General features: G+C 36.1%; 2 protein-coding genes across 4 annotated transcripts; one reads left to right on the top strand and one right to left on the bottom strand.

Moving 5' to 3' along the window:
- Window positions 1-1,953: 1,953 nt before the first annotated feature.
- On the top strand, window positions 1,954-7,132 carry LOC113302499 (U-box domain-containing protein 35-like). Of its 3 annotated transcripts, none has more exons than XM_026551413.1 (10): window positions 1,954-2,107; window positions 2,768-2,991; window positions 3,395-3,516; window positions 3,646-3,767; window positions 4,003-4,283; window positions 4,468-4,742; window positions 4,876-4,980; window positions 5,078-5,506; window positions 5,593-6,348; window positions 6,525-7,132. In XM_026551413.1, exons 2-10 carry the CDS (start codon window positions 2,799-2,801, stop codon window positions 6,705-6,707), a joined length of 2,466 nt encoding a protein of 821 aa, XP_026407198.1. In that variant the 5' UTR covers window positions 1,954-2,107; window positions 2,768-2,798; the 3' UTR covers window positions 6,708-7,132. The 3 variants fall into 3 exon arrangements, with proteins under 3 accessions (XP_026407198.1, XP_026407199.1, XP_026407197.1); XM_026551414.1 differs by lacking the exon at window positions 1,954-2,107 and adding an exon at window positions 2,244-2,406 and having other exon boundaries at window positions 4,879-4,980; XM_026551412.1 differs by lacking the exon at window positions 1,954-2,107 and adding an exon at window positions 2,244-2,406.
- Window positions 7,133-8,444: 1,312 nt separating this feature from the next.
- LOC113302498 (homeobox-leucine zipper protein HAT4-like) lies at window positions 8,445-10,343 on the bottom strand. Its single transcript, XM_026551411.1, has 4 exons — window positions 9,925-10,343; window positions 9,360-9,730; window positions 9,164-9,243; window positions 8,445-9,047 (listed from the first exon to the last, which is right to left on the bottom strand). The coding sequence occupies exons 1-4, from the start codon at window positions 10,112-10,114 to the stop codon at window positions 8,690-8,692; spliced, it is 999 nt and encodes a 332-aa protein (XP_026407196.1). The 5' UTR covers window positions 10,115-10,343; the 3' UTR covers window positions 8,445-8,689.
- Window positions 10,344-26,713: the final 16,370 nt, after the last annotated feature.

The raw sequence follows: 26,713 nt of genomic DNA, 5'->3' as shown, positions 1-26,713 counted from the left end.
GAGACAATAACTTCAATATAACATTTGAGGGTGATAATTACTTTGTGAAGAATCTCAAATTTGGGAAGAATATTTTCCAAGGGCAAAGTAACAATGGTATATATGCAGCATATATAGAATCTTCTTCAACAACAACTTCAGAGGATACTTCTTCAATGACTACTGCATTGTATACTATGGAAATCACACCACTTCTACTTCATAAGAGGCTTGAACAACCATCATATCAATCTATCAAAGATTAGGTCATTTACTGTCATTCAAAAATATGTCACTCATCAGTCTTTTACTTGTAGGCATTGTCTGTTAGGATGAGCTCATAAGCTCCCTTTTTCTCTTTCAAGTTCTGTCTCCAATAAACCACTGCGACTTTTGCGCATGGATTTGTGGGGACCATGTCATGTTACTTCATGTAATAGTTTTACTTACTACTATAACATCATTGATGATTACAGTAACTACTGTTGGATATTTCCCTTCATAATAAAATCAGATTTCATTTCAATCTTCAGCTCTTTTAAGTTACAAGTTGAGTATTGTTTTGATTTGAAAATAAAGGTAATAAGAACTGATGGAGGAGGTGAATTTATTAACAATGAACTAGTCAAATTCTTATCTAAAAATGGAGTTATACATCAATACAGTTGTGCTTACACACCTGAGCAGAATGGTGTAGCTGAGAGTAAACACAAACATCTGATTGGACTATGAAGAACATTACTAATTCAAGCAAAATTAGCAGATTGTTATTGGTATATGCTTTGCAGACAGCTAATTACTTAGTCAATAGATTACCTACAATATCTATTTCCTTTATGTCACCATATGAGAAGTTATATGGTAGCTTTCCTAACTATACTTCTCTAAGAGTCTTTGGTTGTGCATGCTATCCATGGCTCAACCATATACACACTCTAAACTAGAGAGCCAAGAAGCAAAGTTTGTATTTTTCTTGGTTATTCATCTTCCGAAAAGGGTTACAGATGTCTTGAACCTTGTTCAGGAAGAATATTCATCTCCATACATGTTACATTTCATGAAGATCAGTTTCCTGCATTGTTATTCAAGCTTGATCAGATTTCAAACTCTACTTCTCAGTTATCTCAGCTACATTTTCCACAGTTTGATACTTCTTCAGCTTCTACAACAACATCTACTTCTACTTCAGGGGTATCTACTGACATTCATGCTTCAACACTTGTTTCAGTTATTTCTTCATCATCCATTCCTGCTGCTCCAACTGATTCTTCAGTTCCTATCTCAATTATAGCTCCATCACCTTCTCCAGTCACGCTCACTCAATGAACATAAGGGGTAAGTTGGGAATTTTAAACCTAAACCTCCAAAAGCTCTCTTCAGCACAAAATATCCTATCTCAGCAACTATTCGAGTCTCAGTTGAAGACATTATTCCTAAATTTGTTGCTCATGCTAAAAAGAATTCAAAATGGCTTATTTCACTGGTTAATGAATGCTCTGCTCTCAAGTCTGCTGGCATCTGGACACTTGAACCACCTCACCCATTTGGGCCATCTCAAAATCTAGTTGGTTGCAGAACCCTCTTAACTATTATTCTTATCGTTTCAAAATAATAGACTAGTTTCATGTAAAATTAATCAAAACGGAGGTAGTAATAATCCAAAAAGGTTCATGCCCCTAACACATGAATAATTGTTGATTTATATATAAAATTAATCAATGACGATTTTTTCAGATAAGGTGGATCACTAGTGGTCGGTGCCATCCATAAATCTGTTGTCATAGAATTTCAGCACTCCGACGAATACTAGAGGATTTGCAAATCATTGGCGAACCCAATTATTGGTCTCTGGGTCCGACAAAGACGAAGTTGGTCAAAGCATATACAGGGTAGTTGGAAAAATGCATGAAAAATGAGGCTCATTTACTGCCTGTTATAAGTGTTCTTGGCATAGTAAGAGTCAAAGCTGATTCAACGTTCGCTCTCGAGCCCTAGTAGTAAAAGGCATAAATCATGAGTGCTGTGAGTACTGTTCTGTTATCTTCTTGAAGACAAACTTGAACTGGTAAAACTAGGAGGTGGTTACTTGGATACAGAAAGAGCCAAGCGAAGCCAACCCAAATCTATGGTAAGAAGAAAACTGTCTTTGACTTGTACTGTCAATTTATAACTGATGCAGATAAACAAACTAATCAGAATAAAGCTACAAAATTGAATATTCTCGTGATTAATATTATCTTATTCATCCAAACTTTTTGTCTTCAAATATGACTACACTTTCTTCATTACCTTTTCATTCATCTCTACTTCTATGCCAAATTCACAACCTTCAAGAAACAAAATGATTGTTGATTTGTTTGTATATTCTAGTTAGGCTGCTTTCTCTGCAATTACAGCAGGATTTTCTGACTTTCTCTTCAACTAACTGTAAGTTCACATTTCCTTCTTCTTCTTCGTTTTCATTTTTGTGTTTTGTTGGACTAATTCCGTTAGGGTTCTTCCAATTCATACTGAGAAAACAAAACGAATTTGTGTGTTTTGTTTGATTTTTACCTGTTTATCATTTATTTATGTTTTATTATGATCTAATTTCGGGTTTCAGTTGTGAATAGAATTGCTCAAATTAGTCAACAGGGAATGTATCGTATTGAACTCTGAAATGTGAATTGTTTAGGCTCTCAGGATTCATCTTTCATTCGATTACAGTTTTTATGCATTCAACTCAGATATGTTTTCTGGGAAAATCGCAAAATCTACGACCTTATGCTTTTTTTTTCCCGCTTTCTAGGTTATTGTGATTTGACATAAGGGTGGAAGGAATGGAAATACTTGAAACTGGTGATGAACATCCAATTATAATTCCTACATCAACTGCGGTCGTTGTGGCTGTTACTGTAAGTAGAAGAAGTGTATATGCAATTGGTTGGGCATTGCAGAAGTTTGGTCCAGAGGGTAGAAACAAATTCAAAATGCTACATGTTCGTCCATGCGTCACCTCAATCCCGACGCCAAGTAAGTCATTTATCCATCTATTTAGCTAAAAAAAAGAATAACGAAAAATTGATGGTGTTGTTCATCTCCTTGTGTTAAGAAAGAAATGTGAAGCCCGTAAAGTCTTATACTTGGATTGATTAGTGAAAGAGTATCTCTGAATTATCTATAGAACGTTTTTTTTTTTTTGCGGTTCACCTCATCTGTTTCCGAGTTCTGTTTGGTTTGTCTTCTTATCCGGCGGAAGCCATTTTGGTTGGGTTGGTAATTCGGTCACATTCCATAGGTGTAATCTCCATAATACCTACCTTGGAGAAAGAGGTGTACAAGTTCAAAAATGACACTGCTTGCTTATTTCTTGTCTGTCTCTTGTATGTATGTACTATTGTCACATTGTGGGCATTAACATGGTTGTGTATTCCAGTGGGAAATTATATTTCACTCTCACAAGTGCGAGCTGAAGTAGCCGATGCATATAAGATGGAGGTAGAGGCGAAAGCACGAAGAATGCTTGCTCCGTTCGAACAAATTTTTATAGAAAGAAAGGTAAAATCTTCTTCGTTGCTGTGAAATGACAACCATTTTCTAAGGGAATCAAAGAAAAGTATATAAATGTTTATGTATCTATCACATATATGTAAAACGAGAACCTCAAATGCATGACTGTGGATGCAGGTGGCGGTGGATGTTGTGGTAATCGAAGCTGATGAAATCGCGGAAGCAATTGCAGCAGAGATTGCTAAAAACTCAAATACTGAGTTAGTCATTGGTGCCTCAGCCTCTGGCATGTTTTCAAGGTAATATCATCTAATCCTGCTCTCAACTGGTGACTCGATCTTTTTTTTCTCATAGCAAAGAGAAACCATATCTATTAGCAATCTTGGTTTCTCAGTTATTCTTCTTATTAGTCGTTAAATGTATAACACAGGTTTTCAAAATTATTGCAATTGACAATTACTTTATGATGTGCTCTTTGTATGTGAACCTTCTCCCAAATGTAATTTGATTTTCTTTCATCTTTAATGTCTGTAGGAAAAGTAAGAACCTGGCGTCAAGAATCTCAGAATGCGCGCCAAGTTGCTGTACAGTTTATGTCATTTCAAAAGGAAAATTGACAACTGTTCGTCCTTCAGGGACAGACAAGCTCATCAAATACAACAATTCTGATGTTAAATCTAGTTCAAGTGGAAGTAATAAAGATGAAAACAGTGATACTTTGTCTACTTCAGATAATAATGTTGGAACTATCTTTTATGAAAGAACTGATACTAGTAGCTCTAGTGGTAGTGACCTAAATTACAGTCTGCAAACAGGTATTTTGGTTGCTATTCTCTGTTTCTTTCATTTTACGTGTGACCTAAGAAATCGACATTGCTATTTCAAAGATACGAAAATTATGACTGCTTAACAGCAATCTCATTTTGTACCCTGAACATTTCCCCAGGGGTTCACATTTTAGTATCGTTTTAAGAAAAACATCTCATTCTTCTGTAACAGACCAAGAAGCCTCCATGGATTCATACTCACCCATCAAGTATCCTATGATCGATGTTCAGCAGTTTCAAGCACTTTCAACTATTAACCAGGCCCTTCATAACACAAAACCATCGCTTCATCACTCTGGAGATCCATCTGTCAATGAAAGAAGAGATGGTAGGGGTTCTTACTCCTCGGATAGGTATAGAAGCTTTCAAACTGATTTTCCATCTTGGTACTCCGACCAGCCAGCGTCATCAGATGAGCAACAAAAATTATCTTCATCAGATGACCAGGTAACCCATTAACCCTTGATTTTGCAACTTGATACAAATTGTCTCAAAGGATTGCTACTATTTGGAGCTTCTTCTGGCACAACGTTCACACTGCATAGTATATCGACTTTTTTTCCTTGCGTGATATGTGCAGCAGGTAGATATCAATTTTGAACTAGAAAGGCTGAGGGTTGAGATAAGACATGTCCGAGGAATGTTTGCAGTAGCTCAGAGTGAAACAATTAATGCTTCTCGTCAAGTAAGTTGTACAATTAGGATCTAGATGAAAATCTCTGTTAGTAAATTCTACATCCTACATTCTTACTCACAATTCTCTTTTTATTTCCCTCCATCAGCTAAAAACTCTAACAAAACGCCGAATAGAGGAATCAGCTAAGCTCGGAGAAATAAACTCAAGGGAGGAGAAGGCGAGAGAGTTGGCCAGTGAAGAGAAGGAGAAACATGAAGCTGCAAAAAAGGAACTTGAACTTGTGATGGAACGTACTAAAATTGAATCTTTGCGAAGGAAAGACGCTGAAAGTAAAGCTTCTCGTGATACAAATGAGAAACAAAAGTTTGAAAAGGCATTGGGTGATCCTGGTGATAAATACATGAAGTATAAATGGGAAGATATCGTCTCAGCTACATCATCTTTTTCCGATAACCTTAAACTCGGAGCTGGGGCTTTTGGTACCGTTTACAAGTGTAATTTGCAGAATATCACAGCTGCTGTGAAAGTACTTCACTCAAATGAAGGTCAAAGGAACAAGGAATTTCAACAGGAGGTACAATGATTTGGAGAGTGCATTGATTTTGATAAAATATTTATTCTTCCTTTAATTAACTAAACCTTTTCTCTAAATTTTTGCAGCTTGAAATCTTGAGCAAAATCCGGCATCCACATTTGTTGCTTCTTCTTGGTGCATGTCCTGAAAAAGGTTGCCTTGTTTACGAATACATGGAGAATGGTAATCTAGAAGATAGGTTATTTCAGAAGAATAATACACCTCCGATGCCATGGTTCGATCGCTACCGCGTAGCTTGGGAAGTAGCATCTGCGTTACTATTTTTACATACTTCGAAGCCAACACCAATCATTCATCGTGATCTGAAGCCTGCAAACATCTTACTTGATCATAACTTTGTTAGCAAAATTGGTGATGTTGGACTTTCTACTTGGCTTCCCTCCGTGACTTCCTCAGTATCTGCCACTTACACCGAAACAGACCTTGTTGGAACTCTATGTTACATAGACCCCGAGTACCAAAGGAGTGGTTCAATTTCACCCAAGTCTGATGTTTATGCATTTGGGATGGTGATCCTGCAACTATTAACTGCGAAACCTGCTTTAGCCTTGGCCTATAACGTCGAAACTGCATTAGAAGACGGGAACTTGGCGGAACTTTTGGACCCCAAGGCTGGGAATTGGCCAATTGAGGAGACACGAGAACTAGCACTTTTAGGGATGAATTGTGTGGAACTGAGTTCATGCGATAGACCTGATTTGGAAACTACAGTTCTACCATTTCTTGAGAAACTCAAAGGAATTGCCGATAAGGCTAACCGAAAATTTTCTCACTCTGTCCAATCTGCCCCAGCAAACCACTTTATATGCCCTATACTTCAGGTAAGTCTCTTACAACTTCTAGGTGTGTTAGTTTAACATCCATAAAACTGACATACATGAAGGCATGGAATGGTTTATAGTTTTATTCCTCTGCGTATAATCTTTGTCTGTTCCTATGTCTTCTTTCCTTTTTTTGTTTTTCATTTGACATAAAATATCTAAACTTTGTTTTGCAGGATGTAATGGAAAACCCCTGTGTTGCTTCAGATGGATATACATATGATCGCAAGGCAATAGAAAACTGGCTTGCGGAGAATGACAAATCACCTATGACCAATATGGCACTACCTGATATGAATCTTACACCTAATTACTCTCTTCTTGCAGCAATTATGGAGTGGAAATCCAAATTACAATAACATCTGCAACTTAAACTCTGTTGATTTCTTTTATAAAAGACTCTTGACTGGGATTCTCTGGCATGTGCCTGCATCCTTACCCAGTTACCCAGTAAAAAAGAAAAACAGATCATTGTGTTTTGGTCGTCTCGTTCTGTCCTTGATCAGATTTGAGTGTATAATTGTAACAGGATTTCATCACAGCTGATGATAAATATAAGTTGTTGAGAAACTAAATATACGTACCTCTCTATATGCGACGACTTGTCTCTACGTCGCTTGGAACTTGGTTGATTTGAGGTTTTTGAGTAGGTTTGTATTAGTTTGTTTTGGCTTAGCATTTAGTGTATCATAATCGTGATGCCAAACAATCTGTATAGTGAAATTGTAACCTTGTTTCTTCTGAAAAACTGTTATCAAAAAATAAGAAATTAAATTTGTTATAATTTGCCGTTTGTTTTGTATTTTTAACTTTCTGCTCATAGTATTGTTGCTTGATGCTGTGGTTTTCTCTTGGGTGTTTCACAGGGACTTGTAAGGGACATACTTCACCGGCCAAACTAGAATACTAGTTGATGAGCTTTTCTGAGACAAAAGATTGGTGTTCACGCATTCCACCAGGCTCAACTTTTCCTACTTTGCTTTATAACATTGGTCATTTGGTCTGATCCATGAGACCATCTACAACAAACAGTGCTAAAACCGACTGTCGACTTATGAAGTCTTGAACTAGATACGAAGTATCCAATGAGAAACCATCATACCGTGATAACCACTCATTTTAGAATCCTAAATTCTGATTAATGTGGTCTTATACACGTTTAAGATAAAGACTACATTTGAGGTTGACAACTAATTATCAAGATAGGTAAAAGAAAATAAAGATAGAAAAGCAAAAGAAGGATTATGTTTTCAATTCTTGGTATTGTTCATAAAACATGGAATCCAGAACTCATACATTTTGACTCTCTACTAGAAATCCAATCAAATCACTAAAAAATAATAAAACAAAGTTATCAATTCAATCGGTTGACTTTAAAGGGCTGTTTCTTATCTTTTTTTGTTTTTGTTTTGTTTAGAATCATTGTTTTCCAATCTTACGAATAAATCTTTGTTCTAATACAGTTAATATACAAACTTCTAAATGGACATACAATAGTATTCCAATTTATATGACCTATACAAGTCGAACTCGACATTGTTCAAATTTATTGACACATCAGATAGCTCTTGGCCCCTATTTTCTGTCCACTACTCGTCCTCCACCATTCAGAGATCCATATCATGTTGCCAAAAGGTCATTTTGCCAGATTTTACGAGTAATAGTCATCTGCAGTTCTGCACCACGACGACTTCACCAAAAAATCAAGAGTATTTTTTAGGGCCATGGAGTAAATTAGTTGGTTGAAATAGGAGAGTCCAAAGAGCTATTCGAGTGGGACCCCCCCCCCTGACATTCAAGGGTCCCCAATCCATGTATTTCGAAGGACATTGCTCCTGCTCGTCAATGATTCAAGAATAAGTGACTCTACATGTGTAACATGTCATTACATTTAGTCCTTGGCGATAGACCTAACTCCAAACTCTACTCCAATGATTTGAGAACTGTAAAAACAGTATCAATACCATGCCTAAGAAGTGAATCTAGATCTGATCAGTGGCTCTTTTGACTAAAACGCTTAAACACTGCACCAGAGGTTTAAGAAAACCTAGTCTTAACAACTAAAAGCATGAATGAGTTATTTCTTACTATTAACATACTTTTTTTTTCCTTTTCATTGGATTAGAAATTAACTCAAACTTCAGAACATCAGTTTGATAAAACTTTACATCCCAAACCTATTCTCCATATGACAAAAAAGAGTTGGGGTTTTTTTCATCTATTTCCTTTCACTAGCAAACTTTGGAATTCCTCCAAAAAGTAATGGAAAACCGAAAGGAGTCACAAGCTCAAATAAAGTGGCCAATAAAACCAAAAAGGAGATAACAATTAACTAAACTATTCATCTTCTAGAGACAACAGGAGTTTGGGCCCAAGGATTGGTGGGCAATGCTCTTTGCTGTGCGCTCATTTGCTGGTGGTGTCGATGGTGAGCAGCTTCAGCAGCAACTGATGGTGCTGGAACAGGTGGGGTAGATCCTGCAGCCGATGCATTTGTTGAAGCTGAGACTGCAACACGTTCACAAGATGGACACATAGTGAGAGTTGTTGGCGGTGTCATTTGCATATAAAACTGCGGGGACAACTTTAATGCCCTCAGTTCTTGAACTTCTTTCTGTAATCGTCTATTCTCCTCTGTCAAATTTTCACAACATCTCTTCAGGAATTCGCAATCAACTTCAGTTTGTTTCAACTTGGTCCTGCAGAAACAAACACACACAATATCAAGTAAATAAACCACAAAATACAAGGGTAAATCCGGTATAAACACAAAATACACATAAAAAAAGAAAAAATCAATAAGGAAGCTTCTTACCTTGCCCTTCTGTTCTGAAACCAAACTTCCACTTGTCTAGGTCTAAGATTCAATTGCTTTGCTAATGCCAGTTTTTGTTTCTGCAAAGATGAAAGAAATCAAATCCAAAATTAGTAAGATATTGATAAGATTCCAAAATTACCCTTCACTGATTCCATAGATTTACAAAAAAAAAAAAAAAAAAATTGTGACTTACTGGGTTGAGAGTGTTGTGCTCTTTGAATGTTTCTTCGAGAATGGCAGATTGATCTTTAGAGAGTCTTAGTTTTTTCCTTGAATTCTCACCGTCTTCATCGTCACTATTCATTCCTCCTCCATTACCACCACTTCGAGAAGAAGCTCTTTCGATTTCATTATCTTCCCCATCACCACCAGAACAATTTATGGTATCTCTTTCGATACTTCTTCTTTTATTCCCACTTATACTCGAAACTGTACTATTTGGTGATGAAACTCCTACCTCTTCTTCACAATCTATTGTTGCTGTTGTTGATGGCATTCTGTTTACATCAATTCCTCTTAAGAATGATCTTGTTTCTCCTCTGTACATCTCTGCTGTAATCCGATCTGCAATAAATTTAGACAAATGATGATATTAGGAGACAAATTAAGGTTTGAAGAGATATCAATAGCTTCACATCACAGATCTGTTATCGCATGCGAAATCTGATTGTTGTAGCTTTAAGAAATTCCCAAAAAAATAAAATTCCTAAAAGATAGAACAAAATCCCTACAAAAACAAAATTGTAAAGAAAAAGTACCAGATGATCCGAAAGCTTCATTCCAATTAGTAATACTGTTAGTCTTCTGATGATGAATCAAAAATGGTGAAGGATTATTAGAGACTGAAGCAGGAGGCATTAGATTTAGTTGTAATGGATATCTATTCTCTGCTGTTGTTGATGAACATAAACTCAAACTTAATCCTAAATCTTCCTTTTCCACAAACATCTTTACCTCCAATTCAATCAAACTTTTTTTTCTTCTTTCTTTTCGATTTGTTTGCAACAATTTCAACTTTGTGTGTTCTCTTAAATAAAGAGATTTTTTTTTTCTCTGGTAGGGTTTGGGGTATCGTTAATTTCTAGGGTTTGTGAGACATAAATGAGGGAAAGATTTTATGAATCCTTTTCTCACAGCTTTTTCAGTACACAGTGTTGTTGGTAATGTTAAGGAGTAACTGCTTTATATAGACTTTGTTTTTCTTTTATTTTTTTCTTTTATTTTCCTTTGGCGTTCAATCATGACTTGTGTCAGGGACACCAATTATCATCATGCGTGCCCAGCTCAACTTAACCAGGAACCTTAACCTGAGTTACTAATTAACTAACCATGGTTGCTAATCAATTAGATCTTGTATAGTGCATTCAAGAGAGTTAATACTTGGGATTCTCTCTCGTATTGACTATTGACTAATGAGATCTTTAAAAAGTAAGCTGAGATTTTTATTTATGGCAATAATACCCTTACATTAAGAATGTCATAAATATGATCTTATCGGTTTCACCTCTGTTTTTCTTTTTCTACCGAGTAGGATTCACTCCAAACCGTTTGGGCAGCCGCTAATTAATGCCAAGAGGGTATTCATGTTTTATACCATCCACCAATTATTATTTGCTCATTAGCCTATTTATGCATATATGAAAATGATTTTCAATAATCTTTCATTTATGTGAATAATCATCATATAGTATAATTATTGAAATAAATGTCTTTCCTTAATTACGTGAAACATTCTATGGGCCTATCTCTATAGCTGGAACGGACGTGTAATTAGTTCCAATTCTGATTTAGTCATGTGTATCAAGTGGCTGCTCACCAAAACTAAACTTTCCAAACCATATACACCGACGTCAAATGTCAATCCTCCTGCCAAATAATGAGCATCCCGGTGAATCTGTGATCCACTTGGTTTTTGGAACCAGCATTATTCGAGTGGCTACAGTATCCGAACCAATTATTTCAGACAACAATAAGAAGTTTACGATGGCACTGATGTAGTTGTCTGCAACAGCCAAACATAAATTGTACGGTTATGATTTTTGTTATGTATTTCTCTCTTAATTAGGGAGGTAAGTTTAGTGGGACCCACAGAAGGAACAAAGTCGAGTGGGGTTCACGTGGGAATGGGGAAGGGGTGTGTGATTAGGAATTAGGAGTTATGATGAGAGAGAGAAAGAGAAAACAACCAGAAGTCACGTGGATTAACATGTACTTTATGGAGTGTAAGTAGAACTCGTGGCAACCAATTTAAAAAAAGTTGGACTAGATAGGAGATGACATGTGGGTCCACAAACACAGGCGTGCATGTCATGTTTGTCCCCATAATACTCCGACACGCACTCATCACAATCATTGGCTTCAGCAAGATAAACACTACACCATGATTTCATATTATCAGGGAAAAAAATACCTCTTTATTTCTGTAATGACCAAATTACCCAATGTGGTGCTTGTCATGATTTCATTCTCATTTCCCTGCTACCTTCATGCCTTCAAATACTCGGTTGGCTCAGTGTACAGTATATTATCATCATGGATAGAGCTGGCAAACCAAGCCAAAACCCGCGTGTTGGCCCGTCCCGTTCCATGAAAACCCGCACCCGTCCCGGATGGTAACTAAACAAGACGGGCGCGGGTTGTATAATTAGTGGCTTGTGAAGAAACGGGTTAACCCGGCCCGTACTGTGAAACCCGCGGGTTAACCCGGCCGTACTCGTCTTTACCTATCCTCTCTGTCATCCCCTCAACTAGGTTCTCTGCTCACCCTCTTTCATATTTTGCACCACAGAGAAACAAAAAACTAGAAACAGGAAGAAGATAAACTCAAATTAAACAATCACAACCACAAACAGTTAACTAAATAAACAAATAACTTGATAAAATCATCGAGACCCCCTAAACAGATCGAACTGAAGATAAATTTCTAGGGTTTTTGTATAGGTAAAGAAGAGAGATTTGTTCTGAAGATGTAAAAATGGAATCTATCAGTTTGCAAATTCTTCAGCAAAAAGAGGAGGTATATCAACGTCTTTCTTTAATCCACTCCATCTCTCATTATGAAAATGGTGTAGTTAAGATTATGAATTCAGAAAGTATAAGTATTAGAATTATTTCTGAAATTGGTGGTGATAGTATTGAAATGGGTGCAATTGGTGCTTTAGTTTCTAATCAAACATGGGAAATATAATAAAGATGGTTATCCTTAAGATCTGTTTAACAGTAGCCAAAGGTGGTTTAGTTCTCCATTCGTTGTCTATCGTTGAACCCATTTCTAATCCTTACAGGAATTTGATGGATTATGCACAGCAGCAACATCATCGCCCCATGAAAGCAGCAACAAACAATAGAATTGGGGGTTGAGATGAACCGAATTTGATGGCATCCTTCGGCTTCACTACCAAGAGGGTTCCCGTCGGCTAACCATGGTTCGTTGGGGGTGTGCTCGATGGGTTAGGACAAGTTAACACAGGAAAGAAGAACACGGAGCTTGTAATGGAATTGACAAGGTTTTTGGGTTTAGTTAGAACCGGAAATGCAGAAGAAGACAACTTTCTGCCATTGATTCCCAGGTAATATATGACGAGTTTGAGAAGAAATCGAAGATGGGTTTCAGCTGCACTGGAAGTTGGCAGTAAAAGAAAAGAGAACATTTTGAGAATTTGTGCCGTTATGGGTGAAATTCAAGCCAAGAGTCAGGGAAGAAATCGATGTTCCTGCCATTGAAATAGATGATCAACATAGAGATTAGAGAAGAGACACTGAGTTCTGATATGATGAATGATTATCAACGTGTGTTGAATGTGAATCCTTGCAGGGAAGGAGTTGTGCAATCTCCAGGATGCAGCCGGTACATAGACTTCACCAGTTTACCAAACGCACACAGGCTATTTGTATAAAGGCCTGAACGACTATCTCTCCACAGCTCCATCCACGACCAGTTTTTCCATCCAAGTCTGAACCAGTTTTCTTCCAAGGTTCAGTGCCGGCAAACTACAAGTCCGATGAGTGTTTGCCAAGGATTCATATGGGTTTCGAAGACAAGAAGAATACAGAGCCTGTAGAGTAGAATTTGATGCCGAGAAGATCCTAAATTGTGTCGCTGTAATTCGGCATCAGGTCTTGCAGATGATTAAACCAGTTAACCCGTGAGCACCCGTGAACCCGCAAGCTTTACCCGGGACGGGCGCGGGTCGGATAAATGACCACCCGTGAAGATTTTCAACCCGCAAGCTTAGGCTTGTATTAACCCGTAACCCGCGGGTTGGTCACAAGCCAGCCCCGTCCCGGCCGTTTGCCAGCTCTAATCATGGACCTAAATGCGCATGTCTGATTAATTCTAAATGGCAAGTATTTTCTTTTACGGGTTTTTTTATCTTGTGCATCCAATCAATGCATTATAATTTGTAAAATATAATTAAAAATCAAGAGATGATGCATTTTTGCATTGGAGAATGCATAATCTCACACCCCATAATGTAAATTTGAAAAAAACCAATTAAAATTTGCTTTCTCCAATGCAAAGATTCATCATCTCTCTTTATTTTTAATTGTGTTTTACAAGATCCAATGCAATGATTGGTCCTTATTTACTTTACTTTTAATTGACAATATTTCTTTTTAATCCAATAGGTGTTAGATGGAAACCACGAAAAAAATTTCTTTTCTTTTTTTTGACAATCAAACCATTAGTATTTCATTCCAAATAAGAAACGTTTACATGATGGTTTTTAAGAAAAACAAGTACAACATAAGCATGAAACAAATACAATAATAGATGCAAAACGAAAATAAATCGCGAAGAGAAAGAGCGATCCACAACGGTAGCACCCAAATCTTGTATGTAGAGATTGGAGAAGGAATGGTATTCGAAATCATAGTTCGATCATTTTGATTGATTTTCTTCTTGAAAAGAGATACTCCTATGAGAGAGGAGTGATTTTCCCAAAAGCTCATGCGTAGCGAGAAGCCTAGAAACCCTAGATTTATTATTCAGTTGAAGAATAATTTGATCTTGCCTCCGTCAAATCGTTGATGTACTTGTATCCAACAAACCAAATCATGAACAAATCTATATAATGAAACACTATCAAAAGTGCATATAAAATCGCCCTAATAGTGAAGAGAATAATCGCCCTAATAGCGAAAAAAAAATCGCTCTAATAGCGAAGAGATTTATTCAAAATAACTAAACAATTCCTGAAAATAAACAATTTTTGCTCAGATCTAGCCCAGAAGAACTAGATCTGAGAAAAGGAGGAAGAAGGCGATGGATTTTCTAGACTTTTTTTTACTAATCCAATATAGGTGGTAGCTAGTTACATAGAAATAGAAATGGAACAGTAATTATAAAACTAAACCCTAGTTATGTTTATAGAAGCGGGATACTAATCTCTTCTTATTTTATTAAAAAGGAACCACGAATTTCTACCACGCTGTTATGAAAAAAAAATTACTAAAGAAAAAAAATCAGATATCAGAATCATTTGCAGGTCTAAAGACTCTAAACGCAGGGGCATCCTACTTTTCCAAACAAAGGCATAATGAGTGTGTTGAAGAAAAAAAGTCCAAGAAAACATTGTCAAATGATTATGGACTAAGAGAAAAGTAGGAAAACTAGACTTGAATTCTTTATCAAATGTCAAAATTCTCTTGAAAGAAATTAAATAAACAAACAAAACATCATCATTCATTATATCGCCTCAAATTCAAGTTCCTTTCGGCAACGGATTATCTTTTTTTCCTTAGCAAACCCACTTTGTTATCATTTACTAATATTAATTTCTCAATTTCAATTATACACATACTAGGAGACTGTGACGTAGGGGGGAGAGGGTATCATCATTTTGATTTGTCACAGCCGGTGAAATCAAAAAACAGTACATGCTATTATTTTGGACGCCAAAAGAAAAGATTGTCCACAAACTGATTGTCTATCTACGACTTTAACTCATTATTTGGCACATTTTTTTGTTGCAAAATTCGTAATTCATTTCAATCCAATATTATTTTTTGGCTAGCTGAGTCTAGTACACCCGCTGGCGGGTTCCATGTTTCAGTACTTGTACTCCTAATTATATTTAGGGAATATTGATAAATTGCCCCACTCTCAATTTCGTTTAATAAATTGTTCCCGTTTTTTTCAACTTTTCAAAACTATCCCCACTGTTAATTTTTCCATCTAATTTAGTTTCCATCCAATTTTTTACTTATTTATCCTTTACTTGTCACGTTTATCTTCTACTTCATTTTTTCAGGTTCGTCCAGCTCGGTTCATGGATTTAGGGTTCGGAGTTCAGGGTTAGGGGTTTAAGGTTCAGTGTTCAAAGTTCATGGTTCTGAGTTCATGGTTCACGATATAGTTCAGGGTTCAGGGTTCATAGTTCAGGTTTCGTTGTTCATGGTTCAGGGTTCATGGTTCACGATATAGTTCAGGGTTAGGGGTTTAGGGTTCATAGTTCACGACATAGTTCAGGGGTAAATATGACTTTTTAACAGGTGAGATAACTGCCACCTTGCATTTAACGGGATGGAAAGCGTTATTTGAAGAAAACGAGGTAGTTTAGAAAAATGCAAAAAAGCGAGGGCACTTTTTTTACCCTAATTCAAAACTGGGCCACTTCATCAAAATTCCCTTGTATTTATGAGAACGTCCGGGTACAAGTCCGGCACCGGATTTTTACCCATCACAGTTATGTAAATAATGTTCGGTTCCGGTTCTATATTTGTACCGAAATTTGTTTACCTACAACTTTGATACACAAGTAATATAACCAACAAAAGTTCAAAACTAATTTTTTTTATTATTTAACTACTTGTGTGATAAAAAGTTGTGGATCAAACAAATCTCCTAGACCTGATGGGTACCCAATGGAATTTATCAAAGGTTCATGGCAAATCATTAAGAAATACATACTTGAAGTAATTCAGGAGTTTTATGATGCAGACAAAGTCGACCAGAGATTGATCTGTGCTTTCATCAGCCTCATCCCAAAAGAAAAAAGAAGCTAGTAGACCTCAGCATTTCATACCCATTAGCTTGGTAGGGAGCATCTACAAAAAAATATCAAAGATGCTGGCTGCAGACTCAAAGTGGTGATTCCTAAACTGATTAGTGAGCATCATGGTGCATTTATACAAGGCAAACAAATACAGGATGATATTCTTATCGCAGGTGAGCTCATAGAATCTAGATTCAAATTAAGGAAACCTGAAATCCTATGCAAACTAAACATAAAAAAAGCGTCCACTTTTCTGTTCATTCTAGTAGCTCAAACACTCACTAGACTGCTGAAAGAAGCTTAGGATCTGCAGATGATTTCTGGTTACAAGATTCCTCCGGATATTAGTATATCTCACCTGCAGTTTGCAGATGATACACTGATTTGCTTAGATGCTTAGGAAGAAGAAGTAGAGAATCTATTAATGGTTCTACAGATTTATGAAGCCATAACTGGTTTGAAGGTTAATCTAAAGAAAGGCACAATTATGAGTATTGGTGCAGACAACAAGATTCAAGATTTGGCCAGAATTCTTAACTGCAAAGTTAAAAACCTCCCTTTCAAGAATCTTGGCATGGCCTTAGGTGCAACAAGAAAGCAAACTAGCATCTGGGAAGATATTCTAGTGAAGTTCAAAGCAAAACTTACAAAATTGAAGAGAAGATTCCTCTCCAAAGCATCCAGAATTGATCTAATCAATAGTGCACTTGCAAGTCTTCCTATTTACCTCATGTCTCTCGTTCGAATGCATGTGTCAATAGAAAATCAGATGATTAAATGTATGAGAGAATTCTTCTGGGGTACATCTACTGATAAAAAGAAAATTTGTCGGATAGGTTGGGAAAGAGCGATGAAGCCAAAGAAGTATGGAGGTTTAGGGATTAAAAACTTATGAGCATCCAATAAAGCTTTATTAGCTAAATGGAGTTGGAGATATACAAAAGAAAAGGATGCCTTATGGAGAAAAATCATCCAGCAAAAACTCTCTCAGACAAAGACAATTTGTTTCCGAAGGAATAAAATGAGGTCTATGGCAGAGGTTTCTGGAGAGGAATTGAAAATGAAAAAGATTTAGTACACTGGAATGCTGAAGTCAAAATTGGTGATGGCTCTCATGTCAAATTTTGGATGGATCCTTGGAAGATCCAAATTCCATTCGATCAGATTCACAAGAAAGTTTTCAAGGAAGCTAACAACAAGGAAGCCAAAGTGGCAGATATAATCAAAACATAAATTGGATTATCCAATTGGGACAACATCTTAATGCATAGATAAGAGATGAACTCTCGGACTCATTGAACCTGTTGGGTACACCTCCAGATTTATCTGATACATAAGACATCATTACTTCAACATATTCAACAAAGAAGGGATATCATTGGCTAATGCAGCATTAACATGTAAAAATCTGGAGAGGATTTCAAGTATGTATGGAGAAATAAGGTCCCACCTAAATCTCAAATCATGGTCTGATTAGCCATTCATAATGCAATCCCTACAAATGACAATTTCAACAAGAGAGGATGCCATATTCAAGAGATTACATGCATCTTTTGCAATCAAAAGGATGAAGAGGTAAACTACTCTTTGTTATTATTCCCTTTCTCAAAAAAGATATGGAGCTACTTCTCTCACTCTCTAGACCCTCTGCACACACAAACTGGATCTCAAAGATCAGTTCAAATCTTAGCACTCAAATACATGTAGAAAATTAGTAAAGAAAGTTTAGTATATACTACCCTTTCCCACTATATGGGCTCTTTTGGGATAAAGAAATTGAAGGGTTATGGATAAGAAAAGAAGGAGAAAAATGAGATGTTAATAATTGAGATCAAGAGGCTAACCTATCAATGGGGAAACTTGTTCTCTTGGTTCAATAATGTACATCTGGGAGATATAATATGGAATTGGAAAACTACCATTGAAAACAGTTAGAAGATTATTTATAATTTTGTTTCTGAGATTGAGACTGTGGTCTGAGATATTGTAGTTATTGGGCTGGTTTACAATAATATCTTTTTAAATTAAATAAATCTTGCTATTTTTCATCAAAAAAAAAAACTACCTATGTTTTTAAGATAACAAGTACATTACCAACAAAGGTTTAAAATAAGTTTAGTTTAAAGTTTAAATTCAAACGTTCAACATTAAAAAAAAATAATAAATAGAAAAAAAAACGTATTTCCATAGTTCTCAGTTCCACACTTCCACTTCTGTTCCATAAGTTTGCGAGACTGCACAAAAACTGAATATCAAACATCAGCAAAACACCCAATATGTCTATAATAGCCAACAAGATGTAGGTTGATTGGAGGACGATCCAACTTGAGTTTGCTGAGTTGTAGTTGGTGTAGCTTGACTTGAATTTGATGTATCCATCTAACAACAATCAGCAAACATTAAAATACCACAAACTATCAGAACTTAATGAACAAGGGATATTCTGCAAATTAGAGCGCCATCATTGAAATACCACAAACAAACAGAACTCAATGATCTTAATGAACAGGACTATAAGATTCATGCTAACCAAGTTTAGTTAACATGTTTACAGTGTCACATATCATCAAATTCAATTGACCACCATTACAATATTCAATTTGCAATAAACAAAGTAACAAACGTCAACAACTAAACTCATGAACATCATAATATACAATATTTGGAATTTCAGTAACATTTGGCTGAAAGAAACAAATTAATTCGTACTAAATAATCAGCATTATCCATTAAGTTGTTTAGTCCCCAAAGATGGTGTTCTTACTATTATTCCTTATGATATAATCACATGGACAGAAGAAGTGACGATGCAAACAATCCCATGCGCAATACAAACCGATTAAACCCCTATTTTGTAAACGAAACAAAAAAAACAAAAATAAATCATGTAAGAAGAGATGATGAAATCATACACAAACAAAACTATGTAAACCCTAATTATGAGAACCGAAAAGAGTAGAAAATGATATGTTCTCTAAAAAATTGAGAAACTTAAACATAAGCTAGATTATAGTATTAAAAAATCATATCATAAAACACATTAGTTCAATCATTTCTCGACTTGATGTTGTTTAATTTCCAGTTCCACAAAATAAACTGATTTAATCTAACCCTAAATCAAACATGCATGCAATTCATAAAAACATTGAGAAGTACAACAATGAGTAATAGGTAATAACATAAACCCCAAAGAAAATTTTACCTTAGTAGCTAGCAGTAGCAGGTGAATAACAAAAGAACCCTAAATATACCAATCAGATGAAAAACAAAAGAAGTGAACAGAGAAATAAGCATACTAACATACCGAGTTAAGAATAAGTAAACTATGTTAAGAATTTGTTATGATGGTGGTGTTATCACAGTCGCAACGGACAAATAAGTGAAGAACTGAGAAACAAATCGAGTAACTATTTTATCATTCCTATTACAGTATTTATATTGGATGACTAAGATTCATTTCTAAAATGATAGTCAATGGCTAGTATTAATCGGTCTTTTGATTAGGTACCTCTTTTTTTCCTTAGGAACCGAGTAGTTGTACATGTACCCCCTATGGATCATTTCCTACTTTTTGTCCCGTTACATGCACCTCTTCAATCGTTTCCGGTCCAATTCCGATCTGGATTTATCGGTTTTGGTCTGGTTCCCCGATTCCGGTCCGGTTCCTGTGCAACTTTAGTCGTAGTTTTCAAATTCCAATGCCCATTTTCTGTCATCAAATAGTAGTCTCCATTAAACTCAGTTATATCATAACTAAAACATGGTTTCACTTTAGAAAAAAAAACTCGTACATCCGCCGTAATAAATAATGTTTCTTAAATCTTGAAGATGAAGTTCAAAAAAATATTTGGTTCACTCCATGAAGTGTTTTAAAAATTTTTACCTCAAGAACATTTGTATTGACAACTGAGAAAAAGAAGGGGAAAAAAAAGACAAAATTTCGAGATCTCGTATATTAGGGCCATAAACTGTACATGGTCGCTGGAATTTTATCATTCGGAGAAGGATTTTGCGACATAATATGAGTTAAAAAACATATAAAAGTAATTTTTTGCTAGATAACAATTGGTAGAAAAAAAAGGTAAAATTAATATATAAAATTTAACAAGCTTTTTCTTATTTTTCATCCTAGATCTTCCTATTTTTTATCTCTCACAAGTAAATAAAAAAAATTACTTTTCGGTTCTTGAATTTTCTTATTTACCACCTTCAAAAGTCGAATCATTTGGATTAGGATTCATTATTACTTCTCTCATTCTTTCTTTTTGTTTTTTTCCATTATTTTCATTAAAAAAAAATAAAAACCACTGAAAGTCTTACCTCTATCTCTGGATAATAGGTCTTTTAATTATTTTTTTAAATTCCCCGTACTAAATGATACCTTCCATTATAAATTATTATAGGTGAAAATAGATTTTCCCATTTTTAAATTCTGGCCTCTATTTTGAGAGATGTCGTTTCGAAGTTTTATTAGATTATTGGATTAGGGAATAAATGATAAATTCCTACACTCGTTACCTTTACTTGCTTCTGAATTGTACGAATATCAAAAAGAGACTCATCTTCCAAGGAAAGAGAGAGTATCAAGTCGGAAACCCTAATTTGGATTCATGTTTAATACAAATATTAAAACTTGGTGTCGTTTTGTTGCTTAACATTTAGTTTCTCGAGACATAAACAAACTAATGAACTATTTTTATTCAATTTTTTAAAATATAGGGAAAAATATCCAGCTGTCTAAAACTAAACGTCTGACAATTATCATATTGACCAGTCCATCCTAAAACAAACATTAAAAAAATCAATTATTCAAAATTAAATAACGAATTCTAAAACTAGATATTGTTTTAAATATTAAGTTTTTTTTTAATATTCCTTTGTTTGGAGGTATTTCTACGATCCGAAGAGATATTAAAAAGAAATGATCCGATTGAACGACGATGTTCTACAATCAATGGTTTTGAATTTTTTTTACCATCCATTTGCGTCACTTTCCTCCATGTGCGATAAATTTATCTCCATATCCTTATTCAAAGTTGTTCATATTCCGGAGGATTTTCTATTTGAGATGAAATATTAAGATTGTATTAGAAACTAAGAATTAAAATAGTTACAAACGTTAAGAACTATAATAGTTGCAAAATACAAATTCTTTTTGATAATTTTTGAAGAAATTTTCCAAGGTGCTATTATAAACCCCTGGTACACAACTGCAATCAAGGTTCGCGATATATGTGAAGAGAAATCTTTTTTTCTTTTTTTTATATTTTTATAAACAAAAATACAATTTATTTTTTCATACTATGAACAACGAAAAAGCAAAAACTGAACTCGCTATCAGCTAATTGATCGATGAAGGATTGGAAAAGTCCATCATGTATAAGACCCATGGAGTACGTTATTGATCCAAACTGATTGGAAAGATCGTTGATGTCTTCGACCGAACGTCATTTTTCTTAAGAGCGGCCAACGTTTTACACTTCAAAATTGTTATCAGCTGGAGACACTCACCTTCTGTAATAATGTGTTCAAATTGCATTCTTCGAGCTAGTTTTAGTGCTAATAGCACCCCTTGAGTTTCAACGATAAGGGGATTGTTAGAGAATTGCTCGGTTGAACCCGCCAAGCGTTGGTATTTTAAGGTTGGTTGTCATATTTTAGTACCAAAAATCAAAGGTCACTTGATTAGATTACTAGACTCAATTTCGTTAGGTTAGACTAGAAATTCTAGAAATGTTGAGACATATAAGTATTACTTTGAAGACCTGAAGATTCTGAAGACGTATCGACATCAGCGAAGACATCATCCTTCTACTTGAGGTTAGTAATAAAGGAATTGACTTGTTTCCATTTATATTACGTTACTTTCAAGTTGTTGAGATTGAAAACAAAACATGAAACTCTAGTATTAGAGACTTGATCATCTTATTATGATCAAAGTGTCAAGGAATAATATACGAGTTGTTTTACAACCTTGGTGTTTTGAATTACGAAATTTTGAACTTCGTAATTGCGACATAGACATAATATTTATAACTTGTTATTATATTATGTAATGAACTTATGTAACACCCCTTGTTTTTAGCATAACGCATGCTAAAATATGCGCCATGGCATGAGATTAAGCTTCATCCAAAGATTTCGTTGCGTAGTAAAAGGAACATTGGCCACTACCATGTCATTGGCCTAAGGCCAATATCGCATCACTATGTTGCATCAGGCCGGAGCAGGCTAGCCTTGCCAATGTGCAGCCATCATGGATGGAAATTGGAGTGGCCTATGAGCCAAAGAAGAAAATGTTCAACCATCATGGTCGGACATTGGAACTGGTGTGAGATCCAGAACTGAATGTACAACCATCACGACCTTACATTGCAGTTGGCCAAGGTAGAAATGTTCAGCCATCATGGCCGGACATCGGAACTGGTCTGTGAGCCAGAACGGAATGTACAGCCATCACGGCCGTACATTGCAGTTGTCCAGGGTAGTAATGTGCATCCATCACGGTCTTGGGACTGGATGAATGATTTTTACTCCACTAATCTAAGTTGCAAAAATGTATTTAAAACATATATAGGGAGGGTTAGTTGGTTTAAGGTGCATATGCGGACCATGCACCAAGTAAGCTTCATAGCTTAGCCAGAAGAGTATAAATTATGATTAGGACACATTTATAGTTGTGTAGCCTTTACAATGGGGATATCACTATGCCATGCCGCGGACCAAATGTGCATTCCTTGGATGCATTTTGACGGAACGGACTATACGGACTAGGCCATTACCATTATTGCTTGACCACGGCCTTGCAAACGAGTTGGCTTAAGTTTCTTATCTCTTCGAGGATGAACTACGGTCCGCACTTGATCCCTTCAGAGTAGGAAATGGTACGTAGGCATCCTCAATGAGTTTCAGTATTTCCGGTCCAGCACCTTTTCGCTCGTATCATCTAAATGCGATATGATTGCGGCATTTTGGCCTCTCATATCATCTGGCTCCGCAGTTCGACGTAAGATATGATTGTGTCCAAACTTGATGAGGCTAGTTGCATGTCGTTCACTGGATTCTCATACTTCATATCAAGACGTTCGACGTAAGCATGTACCAATATTACATCGGGAGTGGCCACGAAAGTAAGCTACATCGATAGGAAAGTTAGCGGATCTTGCATAAGCATAAGGAGAGTACGACATGACCCTGATTGATGCACCCTTGACACGAGCAAGACAAGTGCATGCTTTCAGAAATTCCTAAGCTAAGTGAAGAAGGGATATTAGTCCTGCAATGACCTATGCGTAAGCCCAAGCCATGCCTTATTCCTAGAAAATATTCGGCAGTATGACGGTTGCTCAGCTAGATAGGAATTCAGTGATGAATTCCCTACGTTGAGGCAATGATTATTACCCTTTGCGGAACAAGGGTAAATTGAAACGGTGTGGAATCTAAGTTAGCCGCATCATGCTCCATGAGCATGCTTGCAAGGGAAAATGAACATGCATTTTCCTAGTGTTAAGGCCTGGATCGTAGCATCATCATGGCGCGTCGGGGAAGTTATGGCCTGGGCGCGCCAAGCGTAATTTTCCGGTTCGTCACAACTTAGGATTGATTTCATGCCTAGAAAACTATGTTTAATTGCATAAGTTTAAGGAAGTAGACTTACGAACTTGTTTCATAGTTGAAAGAAATCAAATAGATTGGTGGTCTGGTTTTCATTGAAGATCTAAGACGTGACCGATTTCTACTTATGTTAGAAATTATGGTAGTACCGGTCCCTACTTATTTGGGAACCATGGTAGAATCGATCCTTACCTATATGGGGAACTAAGGTAGAACCGATACCTACCTACTTTGAGAGTCAAGGTAGAACCGATCCCCATAAGCAAAACCGATTTCTCACTTCACGTACACTTTAGGGTTTGTGTGATTTTGGAAACTGGGTTTACAAATAAAAAATTTCAAGATGTCGACATAGTGAGTAATTTGAACATGTGTGCAAATCTTATATTTTATTATTCAAAGATATTCCTTGATACTCAAGGTGAGATCCCAAACCGAAATGTTTGAGAATCTTTTTATTAAGATTCTTGAATATATATTTTTTATTTTTCCTGCAAGAAAAACCTATCTCTGGAAGATATATAGTTAAGTATCTTGTATACTATATAATATTTAGTAGTAATCCAAGAGGGATTTTGGTTTGACAGTTGGCTATTGGTTGGAATTAGACAAAACCGAATTTAGGTGCTTATTGCATATCTTGAGAATATTTTTGGTGAAGGAAATTCCTTGGTATCCTTGGTTTATAAATATTGAAGTTTGTTCTTATTACAAACTTATCCTGAGGTAGGCACTTCATTTTGTAGTCACTGATGTAGCCGACTAATAGTATTACTTGTAATACTATCTTGGAGATGAGAGTAACCTAATTATGCGAAATCTCTTACATCCACTAGTTAGAAGACTATTTGGGATCAAGAAGCGTCCAAGTAGTACCGTTGGTGGGAAACTAGTATTACATCGTTATTTTAGTTTTCGATTATTAATTTGATTGACTAACAGTTGTTAAACCTTGATTACACCTAGTTTGATTATTTTTGAGAGCCTTCTCTTCTCACATTAGGTCGCTCAAACAAGATCAGAGGATTAGTGGTAGTTCATATTTTTTTTTTTATCTGACGTTGACTTGTGATCATCGATTGTTAATAGACTTTGTTCTATGTGTGATCGATCATAAGTTGGAATCAAGTTTGGTTGTGCATCTACAGAAGAAAACATTGAAGATCTGAAGAATGAAGATATCTTATTGGTTTCGTATCTTTGTGATTTAACTTTGTGCACAAACTTGATCGGCTGGGATCCGACTAAATCTTATTTATCTTTGATAGAAAATTGATTTACTAGTCGTAGTAGGTCGACAAGCTATCATTTGGTGGTATTCTTCGGTATCCGGATCTGATAGTTTGTAAACCTAGATATGATTATATCGGTAATTCATATTTTGATCGATCTTACCCATCAAAGGAGTTTATTTGATTAAACGAAAAGCCTTTGTTGAACTCAACACAAATCTCTGATTTACTTCTTGAGATTGGAAGAGTGGTTACCGAAAATATTAGTCATTTACTATTTCAGAAGACGATCCAAAAGAGTTGAGTGCTTGAAGTCTTCACAGCGGCTGAAGCAACTTAAGATAGTGGACTCTATCTTGGTATTCGTGTGCTTGGCCAGATTGGTTGTAGGCGCAAGGATATTGAGGAAACTGATAGACGCATTTATGTGTCTATTTTGATCTCAATTGTATATATTGTTAGTGCTCGATTTCGTATTTATTATGGCTTTTTGTGTCTTTGTAGGTGTTTTTGGAGAAATAAGCTTTTGCCGAGAAATTGGCTCGAAAGGTGGTATTTGCATTCCTCGGGAAGAATTACTAAAAGCACCCAAAGGACGCATTAAAGGCACCCCGAAAATATGCCGGAAACACCCTGAAGAAGTGTTATTTTTATCCAAGGGAAATGATAAAGGTGCCCCAAATGATAAGGGGCACTCCACTGATAAGGAGCACCCTAACTGGTATTTACACCCTACAGCTATTGGCACCCCTGTACATGATAGAGGTTGTCCTGTCTTCTTCACGTTCAAAAGCAAAAAAAAAGGTGGGAAACCTCCGATCTCTTCTGTGTATAATCTGCATCGATCTGGAGCGAGATTTACTTGGATTTTCTTATCCAATTGGGCTTGATACGAGTATACAGGAGTGATGGCGTGTTTTGAGAGGTTAAAAATAGAATCAAATCCTTATATTCTCGGTGATTCTCTAAAACAGGGAACGAGATATTTGAGGGGTCGAGATCGTCTGTGCCACTGCTTGTGTGTGCCCTATGTGCCACACCAATAGAAACACGCCACATCATTCCTCTCATTAACCATGACTAACTAAATAGATTTTCTATTTATACAACACTAATCGATTAGGAAAGATAATTAATTAGTTAAAGAAGATATTACAAATCCAATAGAAAATACCGTGTTTCTATTGGTGTGGCACATAGGGCACACCCAAGCAGTGGCACAGACGATCTGGACCCATATTTGAGGGCATCTGGTTTCAAAAATACAGAAAGATATCCAATAAATAAGGGAAGCTATCTACTCGCAAGATATTTATACCAAATATTAGCAGCAGTTGAAGAGGAAAACGCGTACAGAAGATATAAGAAAATAAATTTCTAGCAACTGGAAGAGAAAAGTTCAAAACTTCCTGTCGAACAAAAAGAGAAGATTTCTACGAGATTTAAGCGGCCTGTTGTGTATATATAAGTTTATCCGAGTCCAAGAAATAGATATCGAGAGTTTGGGGTAGAGAAGAGGCAGAAAATCACGCTACAGGAGGAGTTGCAGCAGCAACAGCAGGTGAAGAAGAAGGAGAAGTTGCAGACGACACCGCAAAAGTGTCGTTCTGAAGTACACGAAGAACAAACAGAAAAAAACTGTCACTGTTGAACAGTGTCTGTGACAGTAGCTTTGTAACAGTTAGGTTTATATCTGCAACACT

This window comes from Papaver somniferum, chromosome 8 (genome assembly GCF_003573695.1).
Source record: "Papaver somniferum cultivar HN1 chromosome 8, ASM357369v1, whole genome shotgun sequence".
Lineage (NCBI taxonomy): Eukaryota > Viridiplantae > Streptophyta > Magnoliopsida > Ranunculales > Papaveraceae > Papaver > Papaver somniferum.
This window is presented reverse-complemented; position numbering and strand designations above follow the sequence as displayed.

What these genes read in the sequence shown, in the direction of transcription:
- LOC113302498 (XM_026551411.1), bottom strand. Translation starts at nt 10,114, where the DNA reads ATGTTTGTGGAAAAGGAAGATTTAGGATTAAGTTTGAGTTTATGTTCA. An exon ending in AGCACAACACTCTCAACCCA is followed by an intron (nt 9,244 to 9,359) that starts GTAAGTCACAAT and finishes TCATCTTTGCAG; the next exon opens with AAACAAAAACTGGCATTAGC. An exon ending in TTTCAGAACAGAAGGGCAAG is followed by an intron (nt 9,048 to 9,163) that starts GTAAGAAGCTTC and finishes TTGTTTCTGCAG; the next exon opens with GACCAAGTTGAAACAAACTG.
- LOC113302499 (XM_026551413.1), top strand. Translation starts at nt 2,799, where the DNA reads ATGGAAATACTTGAAACTGGTGATGAACATCCAATTATAATTCCTACA. An exon ending in AAATTTTTATAGAAAGAAAG is followed by an intron (nt 3,517 to 3,645) that starts GTAAAATCTTCT and finishes CTGTGGATGCAG; the next exon opens with GTGGCGGTGGATGTTGTGGT. An exon ending in GCCTCTGGCATGTTTTCAAG is followed by an intron (nt 3,768 to 4,002) that starts GTAATATCATCT and finishes TAATGTCTGTAG; the next exon opens with GAAAAGTAAGAACCTGGCGT.